Below are 26,960 nucleotides of genomic sequence, written 5' to 3'. Positions count from 1 at the left end.
ATTTTGGTTTGTATTCTTCTCCAAGAGACAAAAACACAGACAACAACAAACTTCAGGACACCCCACCTACAGTGATTTGCTGAAATATCAAAACTGAAATCCAAGAATGGAGACAGAAACCCAGAGCCTTAGCAGAAGCTTACGATGAACAGTGTCAAAGCCAAAGCTACAGCTGTAAACACACACACTTACCTGATTAATAACATAAAAAATGCTATCATAAGCATCCTGTTGTGTATATATACTGCAGCTGTAGTCATCTTCATCAACTCCAGAATAGCCTTTCAGGAATAGGTGTTTAAAAGCAACAGTGTTTTCCTCTTTGAATGAGACCACCAACTGGTTACTCAAACCAAAAAAAATAAGCTGACAAGAAAAAAAAAAACACAACCAAATTTGAATTGTGAACACCAGTCAAGCAGCAACATTTTGGGAACAGCTTTGACTTTAAGTGCCTGTGACTATAACCCTGCTACAACAGGAGCAAAGAATCTGTTGACTAATGCCATAAGACTACTAAAGTCAAGGTCACCACATGCAGGGCAAGGGAAACAGAAATCTAAGTCTCCTACCAATTCCAAAAATTACAGGCAGCAACTGAACAGCCAGCTAGATCACTGCCACCTTTCACACATCCTGGACCAACAACTCTAACTGGGATTTGCCAGAACTTTTGTTGAGGATGCAAATGGCAGAAAAGCTAACCTGACAGCACAGCCTGCTACCCCAGAAATGCCCTGCTTTGCTATGGGACAAATTCCTGCACCTTCTTCCTACCCCTGACACAGCACAGGATTAGAGCAAACCTATGTGGGACCCCACAGAAACAAAAAGCATCACCTGCCTGACCCAGGTGCTGGTTAAGGAGGCTGTAATAAGCAGCAGCCCAGCAGAGTTACTACTCAGGATTTGTGTTGCCCTACTGTTTGGATGCTCCCATTTCCCACCAGCACTAAGGAAAATGTATAAATGGAGCCTAGAAGCTAGAGACTCAAGCAGCAAGAGTTTCTTCACTAGTAGCAGGAAGATATCCCAAGCACCAAATAGCTAATCCTTCAGCCTAGGTTTAAACTACTTACTAACAGCAAATGTGAAACTGTCCCATTACTGCACGGAGCTTCCAAGCGCCGCAAGTAACCAGCAGAAGTAGGGAAGAAGCAAGAGTGAGAAACTACAAGCAAAAGAAATGTAAACTTAGAAACCTCTCAAAGCAAAAAGGAAGCTCCACTAACATCTAAATCCCTTCATTCAAAACAATGAAAACTGGAAAGCACACCTATTTTTTCCCCTTCACTGGAATACATCATCTTTTGATCCAGAAAGAATTGCTTGGAGATGGGGCACCCTTTCTTCATAGCTTATGCTGCCCGCTGCCTCCTTCCCCACCTCCACTTTAATACACTCCCTGTTCTCAGCAGCCCTGTCACCATGGGTCGCAATGGTGCCAGCACTAGTGTAAATAGCTTATTTTAGCTAGTCTGGCCCAGAGAGCCCGACCACGGCATCCTGCTTGTGCCTGCAGCCAGAGCCCCAGCAGGACACCAGCATGGCACAGCCCCAGCACCAGCTGCAGAAGCCAGGAGAGGAAGAGCAGGAGCTGCCAACACCCCGCAGGCACACCTAAGCCACCTTCATTCTAGAGGGCGAGTCAAACACAAACCTGGAACCTGCAAGTCTGTTTTTAGGAGCTGTTTGCAGACTGTCAGATGTCAGTCCTACATCTCAAAGGTCCAGAAGAGCAATTTCTACTTTCAGAAGTGTCCCACTTCGCTCCCCTCAACCTCCAGTCACCATTTCTTAGTGGACTGTAAAATAACCAACTGCACTGTGATACCAATGCACTTTAAAAACACCCTCTGCCTCTGCCTATCTAGGGACCGACTGTTTGAAATTCATCATTTGATGACAGAAGCAAGGGGCACATCTCATTCCTGTAGCCCAGCCATCACCAGAGACCACAGTACATGTTCTTCACATTACTGACCAGATTTCAAAAAAATATCACTTTTGAAACAGTCCAGTGAAGCTATAAACTCTGAATGTAACAGGAAGCAGAACACAGAGCAGTGGTGTGACAGCAAGCCTGAAGACAGCGTTGGATTTAGGGGGAAGAGTAATTTGCTTTAAAATGTGACCTTAAAACCAGCAAAATACCTGGAAAAATGCTGCCCCAAAGTCTCCCAGGAGGCTTTTGTAACTTAGTTTATGTTATTCTTCCCCCTCAACACGCCTTTCATAGTATTTTTTCTTTATGAAGCGGGACATTCAAGTCAGTAACAAATATCCAGGGATGGCAAAGGCCCAGAACTACAGACCCACTCCTCCTGCACACTATTGCTATGCTTTCTAAGAGCAAAAACAGAAGAAGGATTACCTGTGTAGTAACCATAAGTATCTTCAGAATCTGCAAAACCAGTTTCCACGGTATTTGATGTCTTGCTCTGTATTTTTCACATGGGTTCATGAAGTAAAACTTCAAATCCTCCTTCAGGGCCGCCTCTTTTAGATCTAAATCTGACTGAGCCATCATATTTCTGCCATAAATAACGTTAATTAGAAATCAACAGAATGCTTTGACAGACAAGTTCCTCATATTGCAGTTTCACCTCTGCTCACCACACGACATAAAAGGTCTGTAACAGTCTTCTGTTTGTTTTACAGCAAAATGCAAGAAATTTCCCTAAAATCACATCATTTAAAAAAAATAAAAATCATTCAATCACATTAGATCAAAACACAACACTTACACAACTGTTTCTCAGGAAACAGGCATTAAATAAAAGGATCTGTAACGCTAATAGGTTTAAGAAAGAAAGGCATGTAGACTTGCTAAGCATTTCAAATAGAGCCACTGTTAACACATTTCTCTGAATAACCCACATTCTACCATGAGAAAAGGTGTCTTCAAGACAGAGCAACCAGAGCAGGCTTCACAGCATGCTTCTTTTATGAACACACACCTTTAAGGGCTAAACTCATAGGCATTTATTTATTTAAATATCTAGGCATGTATAAATCCAACGAACAAGCACAGAGGACTTTTGTTATAAGCATCTTAAATCACTCTAAGTTTCCCCCTCTCAACTGAACGGGACATTGAAAAACTTTCCCCTTCTCCTAATCTTTTCAACCCTGTTTTCCAGTACCATAATTATCAGAACTTTCCTACTTCACACTAAGATCAGAACCAAACTTGTAATTTTTTTCCCCTCCCTCTACGTGTTAAGGTAGAGCAATCATATCTGAAACTGGCTACATTAGCCAATTATCAGCCCCATTTACCACCCAGAAAATTACTCCCCATGTTCTTAATTTTATAAAAGATAACATTTTCTCTCAAGGTCAAAACCAAAAGCATTTGATTTCAAGTTTTCAGATGCATTCTTACTTCTTTGAGTCCTCACTTGTCTGAAGTATACAGGTATTTAAGCCCAAAGCGCAGACTGCAAAGCACATTTGATTTGCTAGAACAAGCTGTCTCACAAGGAGAGAAACGAGAGTTAAAAAACACAGCAAAGTCTACAGACGCTGTTATGTTTCCTCATAAGAGGAAGTGAGAAAACAACAAAAGTATTCTATTTTAACATTAGGAGTTCAAAGGTTATCTTGATTATACAGCCCTAAATCAATCATTCATGAAGATGACAGGTGGTGGGCTGATTTTTATTTTGAGACAGTTTCAAGAAAAACAAACTGCAGAGTACATCCCTATTTAAATTTATCATTAAAAACATACTGAACTAGTTTTAATAACGTTTCAGATATAAACACTTTGAAAAATTTAAAGACCTCTGACAGAAAAGCACATGATATAGCTGTGAGTGTCTAAGGAAACTGGTACATATGTACTTAAGTCCCGCACCGACACCCAAAGACAGCACTGCTCCTGTACCAGCTTCTCTTGAACAGGCAGAAGCATTTTCGTGGGTACACAGCAAACAGCACCTAACCCAAAGCAAAAGTCATAGCAGTAGGTGGGAAAGAAAGAGGAAATGGAGCAGGTTTAACCTGGATCTGGTCAGTATTTACAGCATGAAGGTATGACACAAGAACCACTCCAGGACCTGGGCAAAACCCTCCCCTAAGCTTCTAATAAAAGCACATCAGAACTGACAGAACTTAATAAATACATCAACCAAACTTTATAGCAAACACTGTTTCCTTTGATATTCAAATACATTTCACAGAAGATGAGGTTTTTTCCAAAGTTGGCTTTCAAGCCCCTACAGCTATTTTAAAAACTTGATGCTGAACAATAACAATACTTCCACTTTTACACAACCCTCACTTTAACTTTACAGGCTAGGGATTATTTCCACTGATGTCTTTAGCTTCCTTTATTAATTAGCTGTAGAAACTGTGAGTAGGAAGTTCAGCCAAGGAAAGCAACATACTTTTTCAACTTAAGATGAAGAGATTCAAGCCTGTATCACTGTTGGACTTTGTCTTCAAATAAAGAACAGGCATTCTCTGGTATAGTATTTAACAAATAATTCATTTGGCAATAGGTGAGATATGGCAATTGTTTTCCACTCCATTTGCTTCCAGGATAGATTCAAAATAACATCCGAACAAAGTACATTAAAACTGCAGAACTAGAAATGTCAACCAAAGTATTAAGGCAGCTAAAAAACTCGCAGTGATTAATGGTGACTTACTACATTTACTAACATCTAGCTCTACCAACTGCTTATTAGCCTAATCATCTAAAAATAATCCAAAGCACCTAGCTCAAGACAGAGTAACGGAGCAATTTGATTCAGACACTGCACTGTAATTAACATTGCTCAACAGGTTTCCATAGCACATTTTGTAAAGCACTGATACAAGCAAGTTTTGTGAATGCAGACCAGAGCTACTATGCATGCTTAAATACATATCTAAATGTCATCGAGTTGTGTGTTACAGATAGTAATTGTTACTAATTCAATTCTAAAAGCTGCATTCCTATAGCCACCACTGCATTGCAATACCGTATCTGGTAAGAAAACCTACTGTTCGGCTAACATGTTGCAGTGAGGCACTTTAAGCTCAGTGTTCTATTGAAGAAAGATGTGCTTCAACAGCAATGACTACGACTTACAGTTACCTACTTCGGAAATACGCTTTCAATACGTAGCTCTTCACCTAGCAGAAAAAAGCACCATTGAATCAAGTGGCTAAAAAGCCACAGAGCATAGATCCGCTTTTAAAAAGAAAAAAAAAAAAAAGGTAAATGAGCAATTCAGTAGAGGAGCAACACTAACAGTGTCCGTCAGAGCTCCGTATTAACGACACTTACCTGCTTGAGCTCTAGGTCTTAAAGCGGTATTAACCAGATGGGGGGGGTGGGGGTGGAAAAAGATATCAAGAGAGTCACTGAGCTGAGTTCTACACATGAGACCGGGCAACCCCAGCTGCACCTTCACCGTCTTTCGCCAAGTTCAGGACTCGCCAGGGGCGGGCATCGCCCAGCGCTCTCTGCAGCGCGCCCCAAGAACGCCGAGGGACCCCCTCCCCGCCGAGGCTGCACCCCCACCGGCAGCGGGCAGGGCCCAGGGCACCCGCAGCTCCCCCGGGCCCGCGGGACGCACCGAGCCCCGGGGGGGGGGGGGGGGGGGGGAGGGGAGGACCGACCCTGTGCGGCGGAGGTAGAGCCCGGCTCGGCGGTAACGGCCCCGGCTGGCGGCCCGCCCGGCTCCCCTTCGGAGGGCACCGCGGGAGCCCCGCGCCACCCGCCCCCGGTGCCGTTACCGCGGTCCCGCACGGCCGCCGTGCCCCGCCCGCGCCCCGGGGCGCCCCGCTCCCGCTCCCCGGGCGCGCTGACCCCGGCGGGCAGCGCCGCGCCCTCCCGCCCCGCTCACCCGCTGGCGGCGGCGCGCCCGCCGGGCAGGTACTTCAGGGAGATCTCCATGGGGCCGGGGGCGCGGGGCTGCGGCAGACCCTCGGCGGCGGGGAGCCGGCGCCGCCACCCGAGCGGCCTGGGCCGGGCAGCCCCGTCCCACCGCCCGCCAGCCCCGCGCCCGGCCGCGCCGCCTTTATGGGGCCCGGGCGGAGGAGGGCGCCCCGCCGGCCACGTGCCTGCGCCCGGCCACCGCAGGTGGGGCTGCCGCGGCCCCCTCCCCCCCCCGCAGCCCCGCTCCCTCCGCAGCAGCCCCCTCCCCCCGCAGCAGCCCCCCTCCCCCCGGAGCAGCCCCCCTCCCCCGCAGCAGCAGCCCCCCTCCCCCGCAGCAGCAGCCCCCTCCCCCCCCGCCGCAGCCCCCTCCCCCCCGCAGCAGCCCCGTCCCCCCCCGCAGCAGCCCCCTCCCCCCCGCAGCAGCAGCCCCCCTCCCCCGCAGCAGCCCCCCTCCCCCGCAGCAGCCCCCCTCCCCCCCCGCAGCAGCCCCCCTCCCCCGCAGCAGCAGCCCCCCTCCCCCCGCAGCAGCCCCGCTGCGCGGGCGCCGGGCGTGGGGCGCGGGGGCCGCGGGGCGGGTGCGGGGCCGGATCGGCTGCCACGGGGCTGGTGGCTCTGCAGGTCCGCAGGTCCCTCCGGGAACGTGCTGTAACGGGGTTAATGCAGACCCGCGTGTCCCCATCTCCAACGCGGGCTCATAAGAGGCCGCGCTGCAGCGCCCGGCCCGCGGCGGGTGGCCCCGTGGCGCTGCCGGCCTGCGCTCGATGGATGCTGCCCGTGGTAACAGTCACGTTGTTTAAGGAAGAAGAAGGAACAAAAGCCCAAACAAACATCAATGTGCAGTGACAAAATGAGCAGCAGGAGCGTGTGTCGGCTCGTGCATGGAAGTTTTCATAAGGCTTTCTCCGAAGCATCTGGTGTCAGCCACTGCCTCAGGCAGGAAGATGCTCCCAACAGGTGCGATCACAGTTTTGGTCTTGCACAGCAGCATCTGTTTTTCCCATCCTCTGCCAGAGATAAATTAATGCCTTTCCATATATTTTTTTTTTATCAGAAAGGTATGACCATATCTGGACTTTTATTTCTTCCTCTTTTGCATGCACGCTCTTTACCTTGAGAATATGCTTTGGTCCAACATGGAAACTGGTAGTTAGAAAAAAGTATGGCCCCCACCTCTTTCTTCCCCTCGGTGTAATTTCATTCTGTTAAGAGATCTGAGCTCTGCTGAAAACAAGAAGTTCTCACTACCTGAGCATATGCAAAACATTGGCATGGAAATGAGCCTTGGTATGAAAACAGCTATTACCCAAGTTTAGGCCCCTGCATCTTATTTTCATGAGGAAATACTGACTATCAATACTTTTCAGGCAACTCTTTCCAGAGACCAGTGAGAATCAGAACAAAGGAATTCTCTTACCCCTCCACACCTTCTTGGGCAACACTGAAAGCCCTGTTTTCCATAGGATGGTGTTTTTAGGCATAATGAGTTTATCTGATGCTTTATCTACTTCTTTGCTCTCCCCACCTGCATTTTACAGTTCTGTCTGTGTCTGCTTAATTGTATCAGCATCAAGATACTGATGTCTCCAGGACGCAGCTTTACATGCCTTTCTAGCATTACTGAAGTTGAGATCACTGATACCGTTGAAGTCACAAGGTTTGTTTTAGAATAAGATCGTTGTCACACTTCTTGGTTCTTGGCTATGCAAGGCCATAACCAGCACATCATATATTGACATGAAATAAGATCAAAAAGCTCCACGACCACGCAGGCAACAGCAGCAACCACAGATCTCCTGGCTGAGGAGCTGTGCTGCACCTCAAATGCAGCCAGTAGGCTAGAAAACACAGCACTGACTGGTGAGGTCTCAGGTGAGCAAAATACTCAGGCAAATGAAAATCCGGAACACTGAGGATCAAGCAGGTCAAAAAACCGGACAGCAGGCGCTTAAATTGCCAGCAGCACTACTGAGGCAAACAATACATGTCTGAGTGTCTGGTTTTCTTGAAGAATGAAATATAGATAGGTGTCAGATAAGTAATACAAGCAGCATTTATTTTTCCAGTCAGAACAGGGCATTTTGAGCAGGTGTAAGCCAGGAACCTTTCAGGGTATTGCTCTTCTTTCCCCCATGTAACAGCCTGCACCCGTGGCCAGAAATATGCAATTGCTGCTCTGTTAACCTGTTAAGCAGTTGTCCCTTCTTTTCCTTCCACACCATCCTATCCTAGACTTTACATATCCTTCTACTTTTAGATAGCCCTCCCTCCTGGCTTCACACTGTGACCCTGCCCATTACTGTTTGGCATTCCTGATAGTGTTGAAAGTTGCCTTTCATCAACTCTTTCCTCCCCAAACCTACACAACGGTCAGCAATGCTCAATTAAAAGCCGTGCAGTCCAGCAGAAGTAGTAGAGTGTGGGTTTCCACTGAATTTCTGCACCTCAGTTGATTGACTTTTTAGCTGTAGCACAAGCACAGGTCATCACTTAAAGACCCTTAGCACAGATTGCACTGCAAAACAAGCTTCACAGTGAAGTTTGCCCTTCAGGCAACACAAACCAGTCTTCAGTGGAAGATTTCTCCTATTAGGAGTTGAAAGAATCTATACATGGTATCCTTTTCTACTTTGGCATCACCCATGATAGCTTTCCATGCATTATGCTCACAATGCAGGCTTCTATTGTGGTTTCTCCCTGCTTCTGTAAAACTTTGTAAGAATTTGATATTTTAGAGCTCTCTCAAATTTTGTTGAAATTTGTTGCCATTTTCCTAAGTTAACAGTCATCAAGCATATGCTCTGCCTCTTTTTTAAGTGAAATGAGACTACTACTTGCCTTATAACTTGTTGGCAAACAAAGTATTCCATACCTGTTTACAAAATGCACCTGCATTTTGAGCAGACTATTAATCTTAGCTTTCTCTTAACTCTGTGTGAGAAAGCCTTGCTAAGAAGTCAGCCTTCTGCATTTCAGGGATCCTAAAGTGCTTGCCATCCTTGTCAGAATTTCTTTCACAAACTATTTTAATACAACAGTGATGTGCACATTATATATTGAGCGTTGTTGGAGATCCATAAGGAGTTTAATGTGTCAACAGAAAATGCAGTCACTTAATAATTGCTTTCTGAGGCAAGATTGCCTTGAATCTCCTTGAAAAGCTTCAATCTTAGGGACTGTTGGAAGACAAGGACCTCAATACAGGAAACTTTCAGGTAATGTGAATAATCTGTTCTGCCTACACCTTGAACTTAGTTTGCTTTGCTGACTTTGAACTTCGTGCAATGTACAGGACCATTTTTAGTGTAAGGTTTAATACTTGCTTATTTGTTTCTATAGCAAACCGAAATGCTGTTAAACAGGATCAGCTGGGAACAAGTCCTTACCAGGGTCCACAGGAACTATCCTGACTACAGGAAACACAAGTTCGCACACTCTCCACACACTGTTTCATGCCAGCAATTGCATATTGCTCTTAACAAATAAATAAATAAATAAATAAATAAATAAATAAAGCGCTCCTATATTCCTCTATTAACCTGGCAACATATTTACTCTTAAGATGGATACTGACGCACACAATACTTAATGCAGCTGAAAGTGTTTATTGTAGCACATTTATAATGTGTAAACCTTCAGAAAGAACATGATTAGTGTCCTCCACCTTTGTGCACAGCATTATACGTTGTCACACACAGCTATAGGAATGTTGCTCACAAATGCAAGTTATCTAAAACATGCTTCCCTTTGGTTTTCTATTTTGCTCCCAGAGTGAAAAGACTATAGAAAATAAGGCATCCACTAAATGGTATCATGCTCAACAAAGTATATAAACTAAGTTGTCAAAACTGAACTTTTATAAGATCTAATGTTTCAGACAGCTACTAACAGTACCAGGTTATTAGGTTGGTGGGAAACATCCAATTTCTAAAGTGTGGGCAGAGATGATGCTCAGAGATGTATCTTCTGTGTATTTGACTTAGTTTGCACTTCAGGTTAATGCCTGTGATACTGAGTGCTAGGTTGGTGTTCAAAGTTGCAGTTGTCCAGCGCTGTTTCTACTTACAGTTGAAAGTTACTGCATTTCTAATCTACTCATAATCTAGCCAAGTCTCTGAACACATACAGCTTTTTAATGCCCTTTGCATTCTAGTGCAATTTAACTGAGGAAACAAATAGAACAAAGCTAATAAAAAAACAACCCCCCAAAACCCCTGAACTAGCAGTGAGAGTGCCTAATCAGAAAGACTTGAAGTTTATCATAAGCTTCTTCCACAGGGTTACACTGTTTTTCAAGAAAAGCAAATTCAGTCTTTAGGTATAAGGTCTTCCACCAGCTCCACTGTCCAGTTCTTGCTATGTGTGCTGCTTTAAAGCCTCCATGACACAATCCCACAACCCATCAAATATGTTAACTACAACCTGTACAGGAAAGGGGAAAGAAGTTGTCAGGGGCGTGCATCAAAATAATAGTTTCATTATACAAGGAGCCTTAAAAATGCATTTGAACTATTTAATTACTAATGTGACATGCACTGGTAAGAAACTCCTATGAACCACCATAAAATATTTTGAACATGTGAAAGAATTAAGAGAAGCCTTGTGTGTCCTGTAGGACCGTATGACTATTTTAAGGAGCAGAAGCCCTAGAACAGGTAATGCAACATTCTGCTGAAGGTACTTATTTATTCCTGCAGATGATTTGTTTCAAAGTAAAACCGAAAGACCACTGTACAGAGCTAATGGAGCAATGGCCAGTATTCAAAGGTAACTGCAAAGTCAGCCCCTGGTCTAGCTTCTAGAGAAAGAAACACACCATTTCCAGATGAAAAAAATCTTTTAACACTAACATGCATATGGTAGGAGGCATGCATGTGGATCGAGGCATTTGGTACCAGGATAAAAATCATCAAAGAGCAGGTAATCCATTTAGGAAACAAGGCTCTGAAACAAGGCACTTAAATGCCTACAGCTCTTTTCAAGTCCAGGGTGCTGCTGGATGCCCAATGGTCCTGAAGAAAATTGCTTGAAAGTAACCAAATTTTCCTTTTCAAATGTTCTTCTAGAGTCCCGTGCCTCACAGTCAGTGGGAAAAGCATTAGTATTACATCCCCATCCTGTCCCAGCTCACGCTGGGTTTCTTACCTGGTTAAACTGAGAGGTGTGTGCAGAAAAGGAAATATTAACACGCCCATGCCCTTTACCCAGGAGCAAGATGCCCTGCTCTGCTTCGTCCGACACTTCCATCTCCAGTAAGGCACTCAGTCAGAACAGTGGCTCTCTGCTCTGGACTGGCTCACAGCAGGCTCTGTTGTCTCCCTATTCCAAAATACGTCCCCATCTCCTTCCCCTCATAAATATATTCTGTGTGGCATATAACAATATAGCACACCAGAAAAGTCCAATACAAGGAGCTACAAATACCTTTGATCTTTTCAGTCAAGCTGCAAATATTTCAAGGCTTCCCCACCAAGGGAGCCTTCAGCAAGCAAGACTCAGAGTTGCTGCCAGCCAGGTTAAATATAAACCACATATCCTGCAAGCAGTATTCCTGAAGGAACAAAACTTCAAGTAACTGAAGCATTAAGCTCTCCACAGCGAAAGTTAGGCAATGCTTTTCCAAGTGTTTTGGTAGTATCTTAAATTGCATGCTGTCTTAAAACCTTGGCAAGCTGATTTTGTCTCTAAGTTTCAGGCCTTCTACCATTTAAGTTGGGACACCTTACTGCACGTTATCACTAAAAAGTGGGTGAGAAGACACTGAATGAGTTCTGCAAGTTCTGCCTATTACAGTGAGCACAGGAAGTGTTAATGCTTACACATTATACATATGGGGTTCCCAAGTTACTGGATATATTACCTAACTTTCTGTACTGTTTTCATGTTAAGGGATTCTTGATTTAAAAGTACCCTAACCTCTCCTAAGGAGTTTGTTGGCTGCAGGCATTTTGCTAAAGTGCTCCATTCTAGAGCATTAGAAGTAGTTTGGGACATTTTTTTAGGGGGAGGTGGGCGTGGTATCCACTCCACTCCCCAAAATTTAAGTACTCTTCATAAACATTATACCAGGGACATTTTGTGGTGGGTTGCTTTTGCATATACCTTAATGTCTAATTTTAATATAGGTACATACCATTACAACAACAGAAGAGAGATGCAGAACTCTCCTCCTCTAACCTGTACCTTCCAGAGTTTGGTAAGTCTTTGCACTGAGATATAAATCTCTGAAGTTCTGTCTCCGGAAAGCCGTCTTGCTGGTAGTGCTAAAAATTGACATTTAGTTAAACATTTAACAAAGCTAAAACACACAACAATCCACATCCTCCCCAGACCACTTTTCAGATGTTGCTCTAGCCTGAAATCAGAGGATTCACAGAACAAAATATGAAGTTACTGCTTTTTGTCGATATTTAGCTTCTGTCAGAGCAGGAAATCAGACAGGCTTGTAAGAAAACTGAAGCAGGGAGGGATTAAAAACCTGTCTTCATCACTCTACAGCCTCAAGAGTAGCCATTACATTTATTCTTAATGCATTTTTACTGCAAACAAAAAGTAAGAGTCCATGCTTACCTTGACAGTTTCATACGTATCTGTAATAAGTGCAATGAAGAGACTCAGCACCATATAGATGAACAGACTGATGAAGGAGTAGAGGTAGATCCTACTGAATAACCAAACCAAGTAACTTTTCTGCTGCATTTTTGCAAAGGTGGCAAACATGTCATCTCCATTGATCAATGAAAAAAGGCATTCGGAAACCATGTTCAAAGAACGAAACTAGAGAGGAGGGAAGAAGACAAGTACATCCATCGCCACTTTATTTGGATCCAAAGACTGTACATAACACAAAGAAGATACACAGCTGATGACTGGCTGCCTCAGATCTCTTTTTACACCCAGGGTATGACAAGGTGGAAACAGTAAAACATTTGAGGAATGTAAACATGCACATTCAATTCAGGCAAGCCAATTTAACTTTTAAAAGGGATAAGGATAAAATCTCCAAAGCTTTAGTCTGACACCAGGGTTCTGCAAGATGAAAATTATTTCTCAAAATACCAGCATGTGATTGGGAGTCACAGCAGCTTCCACTTCTGACTCAGAGCTTTCATAACTCAAGGAAAGTCAGATTGAGTCATGGAAGTCAGACTCCTCAAACAAAGCAGCAGCATCATGTTGAAGATGCACTATTTTTATATTAAGGGAAGCCTTGACATGTAAACTTAGAAGACAACAGCAGTAATCTCTCATTTGTTTGGAATCCATTCTGTTATTCAAGTTGTCTTTTTTCATGTTAAGTATATTACCTTCACATGGTACGGTCCCAGTACAATCCATCCACAGAAACAATAGCCCAGGTAGATCATAGCAGCACAACAGCAGAACCTCATTACGTTGGGTAATGCTGCTCGCAGTGTTAAGATGAGAAGCTGCACAAAGCAATGCAAACCGTTAGAATTCAACCAGACGTCTCTTCCAGTCCTCTTATAGCAACAAACAGAATAAATACCAACAGCATGAAGATCTCAGGAGATCCTTACATTATACTTCTGAAAGAAACCTAGGTAGCGAATGACTCCAAGCCACACAAGCATAGTGGATGTTCCTAGGAGTATGCTACAGACATCATAACTTGTCAGACTCTAAAAAACAGAAGGAAAAAAGAAATCAAGTATTATAACAACTGACAGGCTCTACATTGTGACTCTCATTACTACAAAGATCTGTTAAGAAACATTGTTTCCCCTGACAATCTCTTCCATTAAAAATTAGTTTCAGGCAATGTACATTAAAGAGCAGAAGTCCCACCAAAGAGCAAGGGCACTTTCAAGTGTAACTCATTTCACTTGCCTTTACATAGGGCAGTTTGTAAATAGCCTCTGACAAGACAAGCCTCATTTGGAAGACCTAGAGGGCAGCTGCACTGCAGGTACAGAGCCACCCCTCTGTGCCTGTCTCACTGGGACCTGCAGAATGGCACTGCAAACTATGCTGCTTCCAGACCCGTGGCAACTGCTTCTGGAATCTGCATTGACAGATTCCCCAGAGCTCAGGAATCTCTCCACTGCATCCCAACGGACCGTGTAGACATGACTTTAGAACCGCAGAGCAAAGAAGGTTCTTCCAGTACATAGGCAAAGCAGGTTTTAAAAAATAGCATGACTTGTCAGCAAAGCTCAGATAAACACTAAGGAGGATCTTGTTAGGTAGCCAGGAACTGTGAGGTGTAGAAAGTTATCAAGGACAAGACTAATTAGCTTCTAATTAATTCTAACTGGAACTTCATTTATATTTTATTGGCACTTCACTGGTTTTTTTCCACCTGTACACACTGGCCTGTTTCCATTTGAGTTAGCATATACCCTGTTCCCTGAACTGCAGCTCTGCTCTGAAACAGATCATGCCAGCTTACTTGAATAAGTTCTTACTATTTTGTGTTTTTATTCCTCTACGAGTTGGCTAATCTTTTATATCAGCGTAATTCATTTACAGCTTGACAAAACACAACTTTAGGCTACTTTAATATGAACTCGTTATTCAGCCACTGGTTTTCACACAGTAATATGGAACAAAATCTTGTTCTTATGGTCCACAAGTCTTGCAAAATTAAGTGAAACGTACCTGTAGAGAAGAGTTTTAGTAAAATTCTCTCTTAGAAAAATAACATACATAAATAAATGTATTTATATATATATAAGATACCGGAATCCCAAATGCAGGATCTTACTCCAGTCTTGTTCTCGTCTTCTCTTCTCCCAAAGCAGGATGGAGTTACCTCTTATCTTAGCCAACTTCCTCATAGCTTCTTTCTATTCCTAAGATCTGAGTTTATAGTTCCTAAGGTAAGATAAGGCAATTTGTACAGGGTGTTTATGATCGTCAAGCTGTCACCAGATGGATTTCAGACCCATCCCTTCATCACTACTGTCCAAAGTCTGCGGTGTTGCAATGTCACACTTCAAAGTCTGCTACAGATTCGGTGAAGAACAACATTATCTAAATATTAGAGTGCCTCAGCATAGCATATTGTAATAATTTTTCTTCCCTAATTCTGGCTGCACATTATATGTTTTAGAAAGACTTTTTTTCTATATCAAGTTTATTTTAGAAATGGAAGGCCCAGAACCTGGCTGTGACTGACCATTATGTACATGCTGGTAACCAGAAGCTGGAAAGGCAGCAAAGTGATGTTTAGGAGAGAGTCTCTGTGCTAGTTAGACACTAGTTAAATGGGGAACAGAAATTTAAATGCTAAATTTTAAAAAATCCATCAAACAAGCAAATATAAGTGGTCCTAAATAGGCAGGAGAGGAAGTCCACAGTCTTAACTTTCAGAGATGAAGTTCAGTTTATTCCTTGGAGTCACAAAGGAGCAATGATAATTGTAAGTATAATAACTAGTGATATCTGGAGTTTTTAAATCTCACAACTGGAAACTACACATTTCAGTTATAATTCCAGAGGAGAAGATAGGAGTTTTAAAATTTCATGCCACTCAGAATCAAGTATAGATGGCCTGAAGTCCTCCGAGATATTTAAACCTAGCTGGGACAGAAACAATCAGTTTTGCTTCCACCTGACAGTATGAAAAGCTTACCTTGGCTTGTATCTCCATCTTTAGAGTTGATCCAGCAATAGTTAGGACATCACTAATCATAATCAGGATATACCACCCATTGACAAATTCCATTTGATCACTGAAAGATACTTCTTTCTTATAATAATATAGGAAAAAGCTTACAAATTCCTAGGAGGAAGGAAGAAATAAAAAATTTAATGAGACTAAAACAAGATGTGAAGGCTTCCCAAGGAAAGAGTTATACCCACCCTTTGGAGCTGAACTCCTTTAACCACTGATCGTGTGCAAAGGACCAAGGAAGCCAGACAAGTCAATATCACAAAAGCATCGAAGATCATCATGTAATGAGTGTTCTTTTGTACTGCAAGGACAAAAATGTACATGTTTATAGTCTGATGCATTTCATCTTGCTGACCGTCTTGAGTATTGAAGTAAGAGGCAAGTTTTGATGTTAACTATGATTATACAACTGAATTAAGAAAAATCTTAGCATTTTCCCCACAAAAGTTTATCTGACATATTGTCACAAGAGACACAAGTGCATCTGCACTACAGGTACCACTTCAGTTCATTTAGGAAGGTTGATACCACATCGAAAGCATACCAGAGCATGAGTGCTTCTTAAAGCCCTGCAGAACTAGAGTGGGAGTTGCCCACTTTATAAGCACTGGAATGGCCTTTGCAGTGACAGAACTTATTAAAAAAAATTTAAAAAAAACATGTCTGGAACTTTAGAGTGTATATCTTCTCTTCCAGACCAGTATTTGACTATCAGATAGGTTTTCTGACCTAGAACAGTGCAGATAATTTGCAGTGCTGCTCAGCTAGCCAAGACCAACATTGAACTAGACAGGAGTTCACCATCACTTATGTTACTAAAATTCCTATTTTTCATCAACTAAATCTACAACTACACCTCTTTTGGGGTTTTATACCTATCATACTGCTGAAACTAGATGAGGCAGTATAAGGATTAGATTTTTAATGCTAAAAGAGTGATTGAGGAAAACAACTTAACGCTAAATTGGCAAGAAGGTGCAGCAATTCTCCCAAATTGGATACTGAAGTTCTAGTTGACATCACAAACTGCACTACTCAGAAAAAGCCCACCTACTTCTTGCTTATACCAAGGTTACTAATACATGTGCTGTTGCCATTTAAGTTAGTTTTGCCATGTAGTCCAGAACACCAACGACTTATTATTGTCCAATTGCAATCATTACCTTTGTATTTTCCCTTGGCTTTCAGAAGATAATACAGGGTACTCCAGGAAATTATTTTGAAAACTGTTATGGAGGCAATCTACATAGAAATCGAACGTGGATTATAAGGGAAGCCTGGTATCAAAACCGCCTTGCACTGCTAATCTGTTAGAGACAGCATGCCATCTGGTGTGCGTTTGTAACACAACAGCTAGCAAAGCTAGTTGATAAAAGGATATGCATTGCGTAAGTGGTGTGGTTTGTACTCTGTGATCCGTTTCGTTTAATTCCCCAAAATTAACTCCAGTCTGGATCTTTAAAAACAAACAAGCAAACCTATTTCACTTTTTTTTCACTACCAGCTCTTCATTTCCTAATGTAGGCATAGCAAAGGGGAAAGTAGCAAAGTAGAAAAATGGACCTGATTCATCCTATTGCTTATTTCAGCAAAAAATTAAAAATTAAGTGGAATTTAGAGTCCTGGAAAACTCCTGACTTTCAAAGAGATTGTTTTCTCTAATCAAAAAAGATCTCAGACAATGTTTTGACCAGACCAAAGAGCTGCCAAAAAAGGGTGCTCTTGTGAGTAACTGCTTAAGACAATATAACCATACTGGGTGTCTCAGTTACACCCAAATACACGCCAAACAACATTTAAGCAGCAGTCAGAAGTGTTTCCAGCCATTCCACTCTAGCAAGCCTTAGCAACAGTGCCTCCTTATCATCTTTCCCGGTGCTATGTCCTGAAACAAGAATGAATCAGTTTCAACTTTCCACTGCTATCATGTGTCCTTCTGTTGCCTGGTGCTAGAACAACAGTTCATGGCCCTACCTTAAGCAATGAGCAGCGTAAGTTCGGTAGCCAAAGCTAGAAGGAAGCATGGTAACGTGTGGAAAAATATTGGTTTGACAGTGCCAATGGTGCAAGGTTTGAGAACTTCTAAGGAAAGCAATGGTGTGACTGGGTTCCCAGGATTTCAGATCAGAGCTTGAAGAACATAATTGTTTAGAAAATCAGGTTTAGAGGGCACTCACTAGAAAATGTACGTCAAGAGTCCCTCATCTTTTAATAAAGAAAATGGTTAACAAATATTGTGCTAGTGTGACAAAAGTTTAGCATGAAAATTTGAACACGTTTATGTCACTTACTTGATCCAGAAACATGCCAGTCTTTACATTCCCTGATCGCTATGTCGTTGTCTAGACTTATTTTAATTCTTCCACTGTGTGCTTTATTATCAAACACTATCTGTATTAACAACAACCAAAAAAAAAGTGCATGTCTTTAAAGTTAAACCATTACATATGTAGCATACTGTATTGCTAAGCTTGTATAATGATTCAGAACAATTCTCCTAGGGGAGAAGTTACAAACCTTGTTTAAGCTTAATGTAACTCCAGTTCATTCAAATAAATACTGTCAAAGTGAAAGACAAATCTGGTAAACCATGTATTTGCCACAAATTGCTTGATCAACTAGATACTAGGTGAAATTCTTTTGAACTACAGCCCCATTCCTCTATGATCTGAAAACAACCTTTCCTAGAAGCATCTCTCTAAAGAGAAGAGGTTTATCCTTTCATTGCACTTCAGATGAATTAGAGCGCAGAAGGCTGTAAGCCAAGTCAGTGCTTCAGGACCACACCACAAGCACCCAAAACTGAACCTCCCAGCCACAGCTGGTGGGTGTTTGGAGGGTACACTAGGCCATGACAGAGTAATCCAGGCACCGCTGGGGACCAGTCAGTGGTGCCCAGCACTTATCAGAAAACATCTGCACTGACTGTGTATGGTAAACCAGTGAGAACGATCTCTCATTTCGAACAGAAAGACACACAGCAGGCTTCCACGTACCCGCAGACTGAAATCGTAACAGTCAGGGAGCTCATGGTGACGAACGGTCTGGAGGTTGATTGCCTTCAGGTTGAACATGAGCTGCACCGTCACCAGTCTGCAACAGAGCTTCGGATTAGCTTTTCACAGGGAAAATGCATGAATACCCCAACACAGGGGGTGCTGATTCCTCCTCACCTGTGGAAATCCAGAGTGAAATTCAAATTGTGCTTTCCCACTGTTGTGCTGTCTAACGGCGACGTTGGCTCAATGTACAAGCAGTCTGCAATGGATAAGTACTGACAACAACATCTCATGGGTTATCGTGCCCTTTAACTGTATCTGCCTTTCCCATGCCCGAGGCTGTAAAGAGCTGTTGACTATACCAGACAAGATAGCATGCTTAAGTGAGGAGTCATTTGGGAAGCTAGCTGACAAATACATTGGCTTCCCTCAATACCAGCCAAGTTACTCATCATGAATTCACAGGGAAGGCTCCTGAAATTAGCCCAGAATACAATATTAGATGTCCATCAGTGCTAACAGCTCATCACTTGTTTTGTGGCAGTGGACACGAAAGACTGTTACCTTGGAGGTGAGGGCTAGAGGTCAGTTATACAGTAGTTTTCTTACCAGTTTTGGCTGCTAGTAAATTCAATACAGATCATGTAATAGGACTACACAACACTGTGGGATTATTTTTTTCTTAAGAATTTATCCTCCCAAAGAACTGCTATAATAGATTAGGTTCATCACCAGTCACAATCTCTGGGTCTATATCAAAGGTGTCGTTTCCAGGACAGATGATTCCTCGCTTGTAGAACTGCTGACACACGGCCAGAGGTGTCTCTTCTGCTCCCTTCTTCTCATAAGCATGGTTTCCAATGGAGATGTTGGGCAGCTGTAAGTACTAAAGTTCAGAACAAACAGACACGCTGACTTATATGGCAACAAAACCATTAATCTCTAAAAAAACCCCAAAACCAAAAACTAAACTGAGAGAAGTTTGGATCTGTGCCATAACCCATCTTTTTTATTTAAAAGGTCACCCAAAGAACTCTGAAAACTACACCACACTACAAGCAAGTCATCAAATACTTCAAGGTATTTGACAGAAACACTAAGTGCAGGACTTGGATCTAAATACCTTGTTGTGTATCATTTTTCTCTCTTTACAATCCTTACTGGAAAGCCTAATTTGTTACTTGCAAAGAACTCTGGCTCAAATCCAAGGGCTGCATTTAGTGCATAATTAGCATGTTGATTAGCTTTAAGGGTGTCACCACAAGTACAATCCTCTGGCAATGACAGGAAACCTAAGTGAGTTGACACTCTGGTCTTCAGCAACTGGCCCAGAAGTTCAATTTCAGACACCATCAGGGAAGGTGGAAAAAGAAAAGGTATCCAGGTAAAAAGCATATATATTGTATATGTTGCAGCAACATCCTTACCTGGTTTATTGCAAAGAATATCTGGTCATAGACATCTGTTTGTGTGTATACAGCATAGGTATCATCCATTCTGTCCGTGTATCCTTTCAGGAAGAGATGTTTGAATGCAACAGTGTTCTCTTCTTTGAAAGCAACCACCATTTGATTGCTCAATCCGAAAACAACCAGCTGAAAAAGACGTATTTCCTGTTCAAAGTTGGCTTCTGGATTAACATACAAGTCCTGTCCTACAAACAGCCACTCTTTTGTCATGATGGTAGATACGGCAGTTACACACAGGCTGCTTACTCCTTTTCACATCTGGTCAAAAGAAAGTTTGACTTTAAGGAAACAATGGGTTTCAAGAATGTTCCTTTAACATGTTTACCAGCATCTTGGCCAAGGACTCTCATTTTTGCAAAGAAAAGGATACCATCTCAAATTCAAGCTACCTATATAATGTTACACGTGCTTTGTGAGTTCAGCTTGACATTAATATGATTTGCCTTGGGGAATATCAGTGTCCCTCAGCCAAAAAGGCAGGACAGGACTTAACCAGACCCCACTTTGAAGTCCTTACTCCGGTGCACAAAAGGCGAATTGAGGACAACTTAGAAAACCAAACATCTCTTCCTCATGTTTCAGTGAAAGGTGCTTTGAGAATAACTGACCAAAACTGTGCTTGTAACAGGATAACCTCTAACTGTTCACGAAAAACATAAAACCCTCCTAGCTACTACCCAGGCTCTAAAAGGTTTCTAGAAAAATGTGATGTAGTGTTTGTGGGAGCTCACAATTCCCTTCAATGACTATTGTTTCACTAGTGTCAGGAGTGTTGTAAAGAAATTCATCAGAGATAAGTCTGAATCGGTAGTCTACAGATTAGTTTTATGGCCATGATGCATAGTGGATATGTAGGTTTTGGTAAGAATAATTCGGTTACAGAGATACTGAAATGCTTTGTGGGCGATCTCATCGTGCAGGCATGCAGGAATACACCAGCAAATCAACAGTGCTAGGATTGCATTACCTATGGGCAGATTTTCTCTGAAAAGGCTAAATCAGCATTAGTTTCTTTTTTATTTAGGTTCTTCCACCATCAATTTTTTTTTCTAGTTGCAAAATGGGACAGATGACAATCAGAGAATGATGATACATTTAAAACTGAAGCAGTAAGGGATACAAACATGCTGCCAGATGTATAGCAGGAGAACTATTCATGCAACTGTGGCAAACATGCTGACACCACCATAAAGGTAAACCACATGTGGGCAACTCTGAAGGACCATCATCTGAGGTATTAGAAAGGTTTTATAAAGGATCTTCATCCTCCTTGACCACAGAACTTAGACAAACAACTGTGTTTTGTGCAGCAGGTAAATGGGTTGTATGAAATTTCTGGTGTAAGGCTGGGTGAGAGGAAGAGTGGGGCAGAACTTCTGGGTTTTTTCCAATACAAGAGTGCGTATACCATACACAAGATACAAGGAAACATCACTAAAAGGCCACCAATTTCAGTTCGTATCACTGTGATATTGAAAGACAAGCCACTGTTTCTTCCCTTGAACACAAACACACCCAAAGTGGAGATGCTGGGGGGAACAGACGTATGATGCCATCTTTTGCAGGGGAAGGAAAAAAAAAAAGTAAAAACATGGTTTCTCTCATCTCTGTTCTTCGGAAAGATCTTTTTTTCAGTCAATATTTTTAGGAGAAAATTATGCCAGCTGAGATCTAAGATACATATATGCAACTACGACAGTTTTGTGTTCTATCCTCTGCCTTTCTCTGCACCGCACCATGAACAGCATTTGTCACCTGCATTCATTTGACTTCCCATGAGCTAAGAAGAGTCCCTGCTTCCATACTCACCTGAACGGTAACCATTGCTATTTTGAGTAGTTGAATCCCAAGTTTCCAAGGTTTCCTGCCCCGGGCCCAGAATTTCTCACATGGGTTCATGAAGAAGAATTTTAACTTCCTTCTAAGCTGGTCTTCCAAAAGCCCCTCCTGTGATACTGACAGGTGCTGTTTGTAGCTGCAAAGATTTTCATCATCGTAAGCACTGCAGCTGCTCACAGCCGCTTCAGGATTTTCCATTTCTGGAATGAAAAGAAGGTCCATGTCGGCTGGAAAACATGCAAGCATGAATACAGTAGCATCAGATCGGCCTGCACTGACAACCTGGACCCCAAAGATGTTTATCTTCTGTGAAAGGCACTTGCACACTACACTGAATTTAGGACCTACCTCATGATACTCCACATGTTCCGCAGAACCCAAAGAGAAGTCTGGACAAGCTCTTAAATTTGCAGATAGGATGTCACAACATTTATTTAATAGTGGAATTTCTGTCCCTTTGGAATTATGGAGTCACTTGCAGAAAACTTCATCATCTGTCCCTTGCCAACAACATTACATATGCAAGACATCCTGACTCATTTCCTTCTGAGGAGGATACTCCAGAAGAGTATCAAAAGCCTCTCATGAGCATTCACTTTTCTGGAAAACTTGCCTACTTCTGTAGCTAGTATTTTCCCCCAAATCTAAAAGCTTGCTGTCCAGTCCTTGAAAGAAATGGAATTTCCAAGACAGCCAGCAGCTTTCTTAGACATTACTATTACCATCATTCCCTCTTGGAAATGGGGACCCAGCATGCCAAATTGCAATCCACAAATTACCTGAGCACATTAACTTGTCATTTAGCAAGATTACATCTATTTCTTTGGCCATAAAAGACAGAATGCAAACCAATGGTGATCATGAACCTAACAAAAAGACCAAAAGGTAATTGTATTCAAGCACTGTGATTAGCTGAAGAGGCTCACATTTTAGATGAGTATGAGGGGAAAGATTAGAAGAGAACCTTATAAACACAATTTGAGACACTACTCTCTATAGTATTGAATGTGTTTAGACGTTAATCTGTTGCTGACCTCACTGACTCACAAGTATGTTATAAATGCTTTAGAAAGTACTTAAGAGGTAGCCAGGAATATCTACTTCAAATAAAATATTGTTGACATTAAAACCAGAGGAGACAGGCTAAGTTGTGAATAAATGTAAAGATGCGCCATATGAGACAAGTCTATTTTAGTTTACCTAAGAAAATATAAGTCAAAGAAAAAATCATCACTAAGATTAATTTTTTAAAAAGTGTAGGTCACATGCCCCCCCAGCAGCCCACACACACCAGAACACCAGCCCGCTCTCAGACACGATGCCAGCCCTTCCATTTCCCCCGCTGTCAGAGGGAAAGAAAAGTTTTCAATCAGCAGTTTAATACTAAGAATAGGCCCATTAATAGGCTTAAAAATACGCCAGCTCCGCTTCTGTCAGGTCTCCATTGCCCTGTGGGATACAGCGTGCCACAGGTCCCACTCATTTATTTACAGCGGATCCGTCGCTTCTAAGTTAAGCCTTACTCTGATACTGCGATATTCGGGTCCACGGATGTGCTTGATTTAAAAATCAAAATAAAAAATTTTAAAACGTCTTGACCTCGGGGTATCGGCTTGAGCAGACGTTCCAGGCAAACATGACACACCGGCGGTATTTTCTCTTTAAGCCGGGCGGAGACCCCGCGGGTCCCGGCGCCCCCTGCCCGGCGCAGCGCTGCGGACGGGCACAGCCGGCACGGGGGTGGCGCCCCCGCCGCACGGCACCGGCCCTTCCCCGGCAGCCGCCGCTGCCCGCCCCGCCTGCCCGGCCCCGCGGAGCGCCGCAGGCCCCGCCCCGCCTCGGCGCCGGTGCACCCGTCCCGCAGCCGTGAGCTGCCCCCCCCCCCCGCCTCCCAGCACGCTCCGTGCTTTTGGAGACAAGGCTCCGACATACCTGCCGCCGGCTCACGTCGCTGCCGCGGGGGTCCCGCTGCTCCCTGGGCTCCCGCCCACGCAGGCAGCCGGGCCGGGGGCCGAGGGGGCGGCCGTGGGGGCCCGCTGCCCGTGTCCGCCCTCCCGGCTCCGCGGGGCAGGGCGGGGGGCTCCGCCGGCCTCCGCCAACCTCGCCGCAGCCCCGGGCCCGGGCCTCTGTCCCCGCCCGCCTGCCCCCTGCCGCGCCGGGCGGGCTCTCGGGCGGGGGGTGCCGGCTGCAGGTTTGTTAACTGGGGCTCCTGCGTCGGCAGAAAGAAAAGGCAGCGCGTGCCTTGTAATTAGCGGTGCCCCATCTCTAATGAAACCGCGCCGCTCAGGCCACAGCGCTGTATTGTGAAGAGCCGAGCGGGACGCCTGCCACGCTCGGGTCATCGCACTTAGGCGCAAGGAAGCCGTTACGGTTGTTGGCCGGGCTCCAAAGCGCCGCTCTCCTCGCCGGGCCGTGGCCGGCCTCAGCGCCCCGCGGCCACCAACCTGCGGGTCGCTGTCCGGGGGTACGGCCCGGGCCGCCGCCACTGCGCCCCGCCACCGGCGGGTGCCGCGGGGACACACGCAGGCGCTGGCGTGGAAAGAGACGGTAAAACAAGGGCGACGCAGACCCAGGGAGAGCAGCGGGCGTTTTAAGAGGGGGAACCTCCCGGCTGTAGAGAGAGAAATGGAAAACGGGTCCCTCCCGCTTACCACGAGCAGGGCGGGTGGTCCTTGGGGTGCCACCAAGGACCAGCGCTGGGTGCTCCGCAAACACAGCGGGAAAGGTACTCCGGGGCTCCCTGTGTGTTGCGTTGCAGCACAGCAAACGCAATTGCCTTTATGCATCAAAAGCGCGAAGGACGCTGCACACCCGTCCTCGTATCACCACATGGCACCGAATCACCCAAACCTCCTCCCCCGCGGGAGACGCCCCCCGCTGCCGCCCCCCGCGCCCAGCAGGCCCCGCGCCCCCGCGCAGCCCGCCGGCACCGGCACTCGTGGCGGAGGCGCCGCGGCCCCCGGCGCGGCGGGGCGGAGAAGCGGGGCGCCGCCTGCCCGTCGGAGGCGTCAGTCCCGGCCCGCCCCGGTACCCTGACAACGGCGCGGCGCCCGGACGCGGCGGGGCCGAGGCCGTGCAGGTAGGGGCGGCCGGGCGGGACGCGAAGGGGACCCGGCAGAGCGAGGGAGCGGGTGACAAGTGGCAGGCTGGAGAGCACGGGCGGCAGCCGGCAGGAACCGCGGCTTGGCCGGGCCGAGGCTGCGGCGCGGGGCCCGCGGCCTGCCCCGCGCGAGCCAGGCCGCCTCGGCCGCCTCTTGACCGCGGCCCGCCCGGCTCTGCGCCCCCCGCGGCCCCCGCCGGCGGTAGGGGAGGGCGCCCGGCCGGGGCTGTGCCAGGGGCCGGGGAGCTGCCGCTGAGGGGACCCGGGCGGCTGCTGGCATTCCTCGCAACGTGGAGCCAAGCGCCCCGCAGCCCCACCGGCAAGGACCCTTCAGCGTCCACAAAGCACCTGCAATCCCACCCCCCGGCCCGGCCTCAGGACAGGATTTTGTTCTAACAGCCTGTCACATTCCAATGAAGGAATGATTACTCTTCCTACCTTTGCTTAAAATATGATGTATAAAGCCTTATCAAGTGTAAACCTTTATGATACAACATTTCTGATTCAAAAGCCCTAACAAGGCACCCTACTCTGCTGTTTGCTTCCTGACAGGATGATGTTATGACAACTAAATATCACACGTTAAACATTGTAACTATTGAAGTACAGACCAAATAGTCAATTAATTTTAATTATATAGACCAGCTGTGCTGGCTCACACCACAAGTTCTGTCTGGACCAGTAAGAGCCAGGGCAGTTAGTATAACCTACTAAAGGTACACTTTCACTCTTGGCACCCTTTTTCCTTGGATTTGCAGCTTCATTTCTATAGCCAGAGGTTGGTTTTAGTAGCCCTCAATTTTTCGTCTTGTCAGTTTGCCCTGTTACTTTTTGAAATTGTACCCTTTGGCAGCTATCCTGCCCGCAGGCAGCATGCTCTGTAATCCAGCCACCTATTGTGCAATGAAATACCTCTGTGCTCCTTTTATTTGTTTTCAGTCTGTCCCTTGGTAAGCTCGTGATGCCAGCTAGATCTTGTGTTACGAAAGACCGTAAATAATCATCCCCTGGTCACTCTCTCCATGACTCTCATGATTTTATTGACTTCTTTCACATCCTCTTCAGTCCAGGCTAAAAAGAATCCTAGTTTATTCCTAGTACAAAACATGTTCCATATCTTCAGTCATCCATGTTACACCTTTTCAAATTCTATTCTGTTTCTCTTTGAATGGAAGAGAGAAACAGAACACAGCGTTATCCAATATTTTAATGTTTCTGTTCTGTTCTCTGTGCCTTTCTTATTAATTCTTAATGTATTGTACTTAACATCCCAGAGCCTGTAACTACCTCTACTGGTTTCTGTCAAGTAACAATATCTACACCTGGTTCAAGTAGGCCTACTTTAATAAAAAGCAGTATGTGTGAAATCAGGCACATTCAAACAGAACTATTCATAATGCTGAAATGATTTGGCAGTTGCCAAAACTTCAGCTTCACTCCCTACAGTTTATACGATGTTGTGTCCAAATATGCGCAAGCATTATTAATAATAAAAACTTCAGGTGTCTGTATTATTTGCTCTTCATGTAGAGCAAAGTAGAATAAATTTAATTATAGGAAACATTGTATTATGAATTTCTGGAGAGACTAGGTCATTCTCAAGGTGGTATTTTTAGCAAGTTCCTAAATGTTTACAGGCAGAAACGTGATTTTTAGCTTGATGGTGACACACACAAAAAACCAAGTAGCACATGTTTTCGATAATTTCCTTGTAATGCTTTTGTTAAATGGAAGAGCACTCAATTCTTACGCCAATCTAAATTGTAGTAAATTACAGTGCTAAATTAGTAAAGCACACAGGCTTGACCTTAAATCATTCAATTAGGCAACTAATGAATCATTCTGTGTCCTCAAACCAGACAGCATCTTTTGTAGTACTCATAGCTAATTAACTTTCCACTTTTGCAGTACCTAGCAACCTCACAGATTTGTTTTCTAATTGTAAATGTTTCAGTACATTAAATGATTAGGAGAACACTCTGATATTTTTTCTCTTGAGCCTAATGTTCAAAATATTACAGCCATCTATAAATAAACTAGG

At 44.4% G+C, this 26,960-nt stretch overlaps 3 protein-coding genes across 27 annotated transcripts in view; 1 reads left to right on the top strand and 2 right to left on the bottom strand.

Annotated features, from left to right (window-relative positions):
- The window catches only part of MCOLN2 (mucolipin TRP cation channel 2), a 31,148-nt gene extending 25,134 nt beyond the window's left edge, over positions 1-6,014 (bottom strand). The window contains exons 1-4 of one of the 9 annotated variants that reach the window (XM_055724622.1): positions 5,844-5,976; positions 3,389-3,474; positions 2,375-2,534; positions 193-366 (exon numbers count right to left, since the gene is read on the bottom strand). In XM_055724622.1, the coding sequence (XP_055580597.1) occupies positions 193-366; positions 2,375-2,534; positions 3,389-3,456 (402 nt within the window). In that variant the 5' untranslated portion in view covers positions 3,457-3,474; positions 5,844-5,976. Of the gene's footprint in view, positions 1-192; positions 367-2,374; positions 2,535-3,388; positions 3,475-5,281; positions 5,518-5,616; positions 5,766-5,843 lie in introns of those variants that run through there. The other 8 variants (XM_055724624.1, XM_055724629.1, XM_055724627.1 and 5 more) reach the window with 8 other exon arrangements.
- A 3,443-nt stretch (positions 6,015-9,457) lies between these two features.
- On the bottom strand, positions 9,458-24,677 carry MCOLN3 (mucolipin TRP cation channel 3). Of its 11 annotated transcripts, XM_027814380.2 has the most exons (15): positions 23,343-23,531; positions 22,599-22,685; positions 21,790-22,046; positions 19,939-20,106; positions 19,244-19,397; positions 18,686-18,770; positions 18,509-18,605; positions 17,804-17,903; positions 15,701-15,813; positions 15,471-15,620; positions 13,414-13,515; positions 13,180-13,302; positions 12,443-12,649; positions 12,006-12,135; positions 9,458-10,294 (listed from the first exon to the last, which is right to left on the bottom strand). In XM_027814380.2, exons 2-15 carry the CDS (start codon positions 22,648-22,650, stop codon positions 10,284-10,286), a joined length of 1,749 nt encoding a protein of 582 aa, XP_027670181.1. In that variant the 5' UTR covers positions 22,651-22,685; positions 23,343-23,531; the 3' UTR covers positions 9,458-10,283. The 11 variants fall into 11 exon arrangements, with proteins under 11 accessions (XP_027670181.1, XP_027670180.1, XP_055581255.1 ...); XM_027814379.2 differs by lacking the exon at positions 23,343-23,531 and adding an exon at positions 24,471-24,677 and having other exon boundaries at positions 9,458-12,135; XM_055725280.1 differs by lacking the exon at positions 23,343-23,531 and adding an exon at positions 24,471-24,676 and having other exon boundaries at positions 9,458-12,135; positions 21,790-22,019.
- Positions 24,678-24,756: 79 nt separating this feature from the next.
- Positions 24,757-26,960, top strand: part of DNAI3 (dynein axonemal intermediate chain 3) — a 29,258-nt gene continuing 27,054 nt past the window's right edge. For 4 of the 7 annotated variants that reach the window (XM_055725272.1, XM_055725271.1, XM_055725275.1 and 1 more), the window contains exon 1: positions 24,764-24,898. The gene's annotated coding sequence lies outside the window, so the exon portion shown is untranslated. Of the gene's footprint in view, positions 24,899-26,960 lie in introns of all 7 variants that reach the window. The other 3 variants (XM_055725276.1, XM_055725270.1, XM_055725274.1) reach the window with 3 other exon arrangements.

This window comes from Falco cherrug, chromosome 12 (assembly GCF_023634085.1).
Source record: "Falco cherrug isolate bFalChe1 chromosome 12, bFalChe1.pri, whole genome shotgun sequence".
Classification (NCBI taxonomy): Eukaryota; Metazoa; Chordata; class Aves; order Falconiformes; family Falconidae; genus Falco; species Falco cherrug.
Note: the sequence above shows the minus strand (reverse complement) of the source record. Positions and strands in the feature narration are given on the sequence as shown.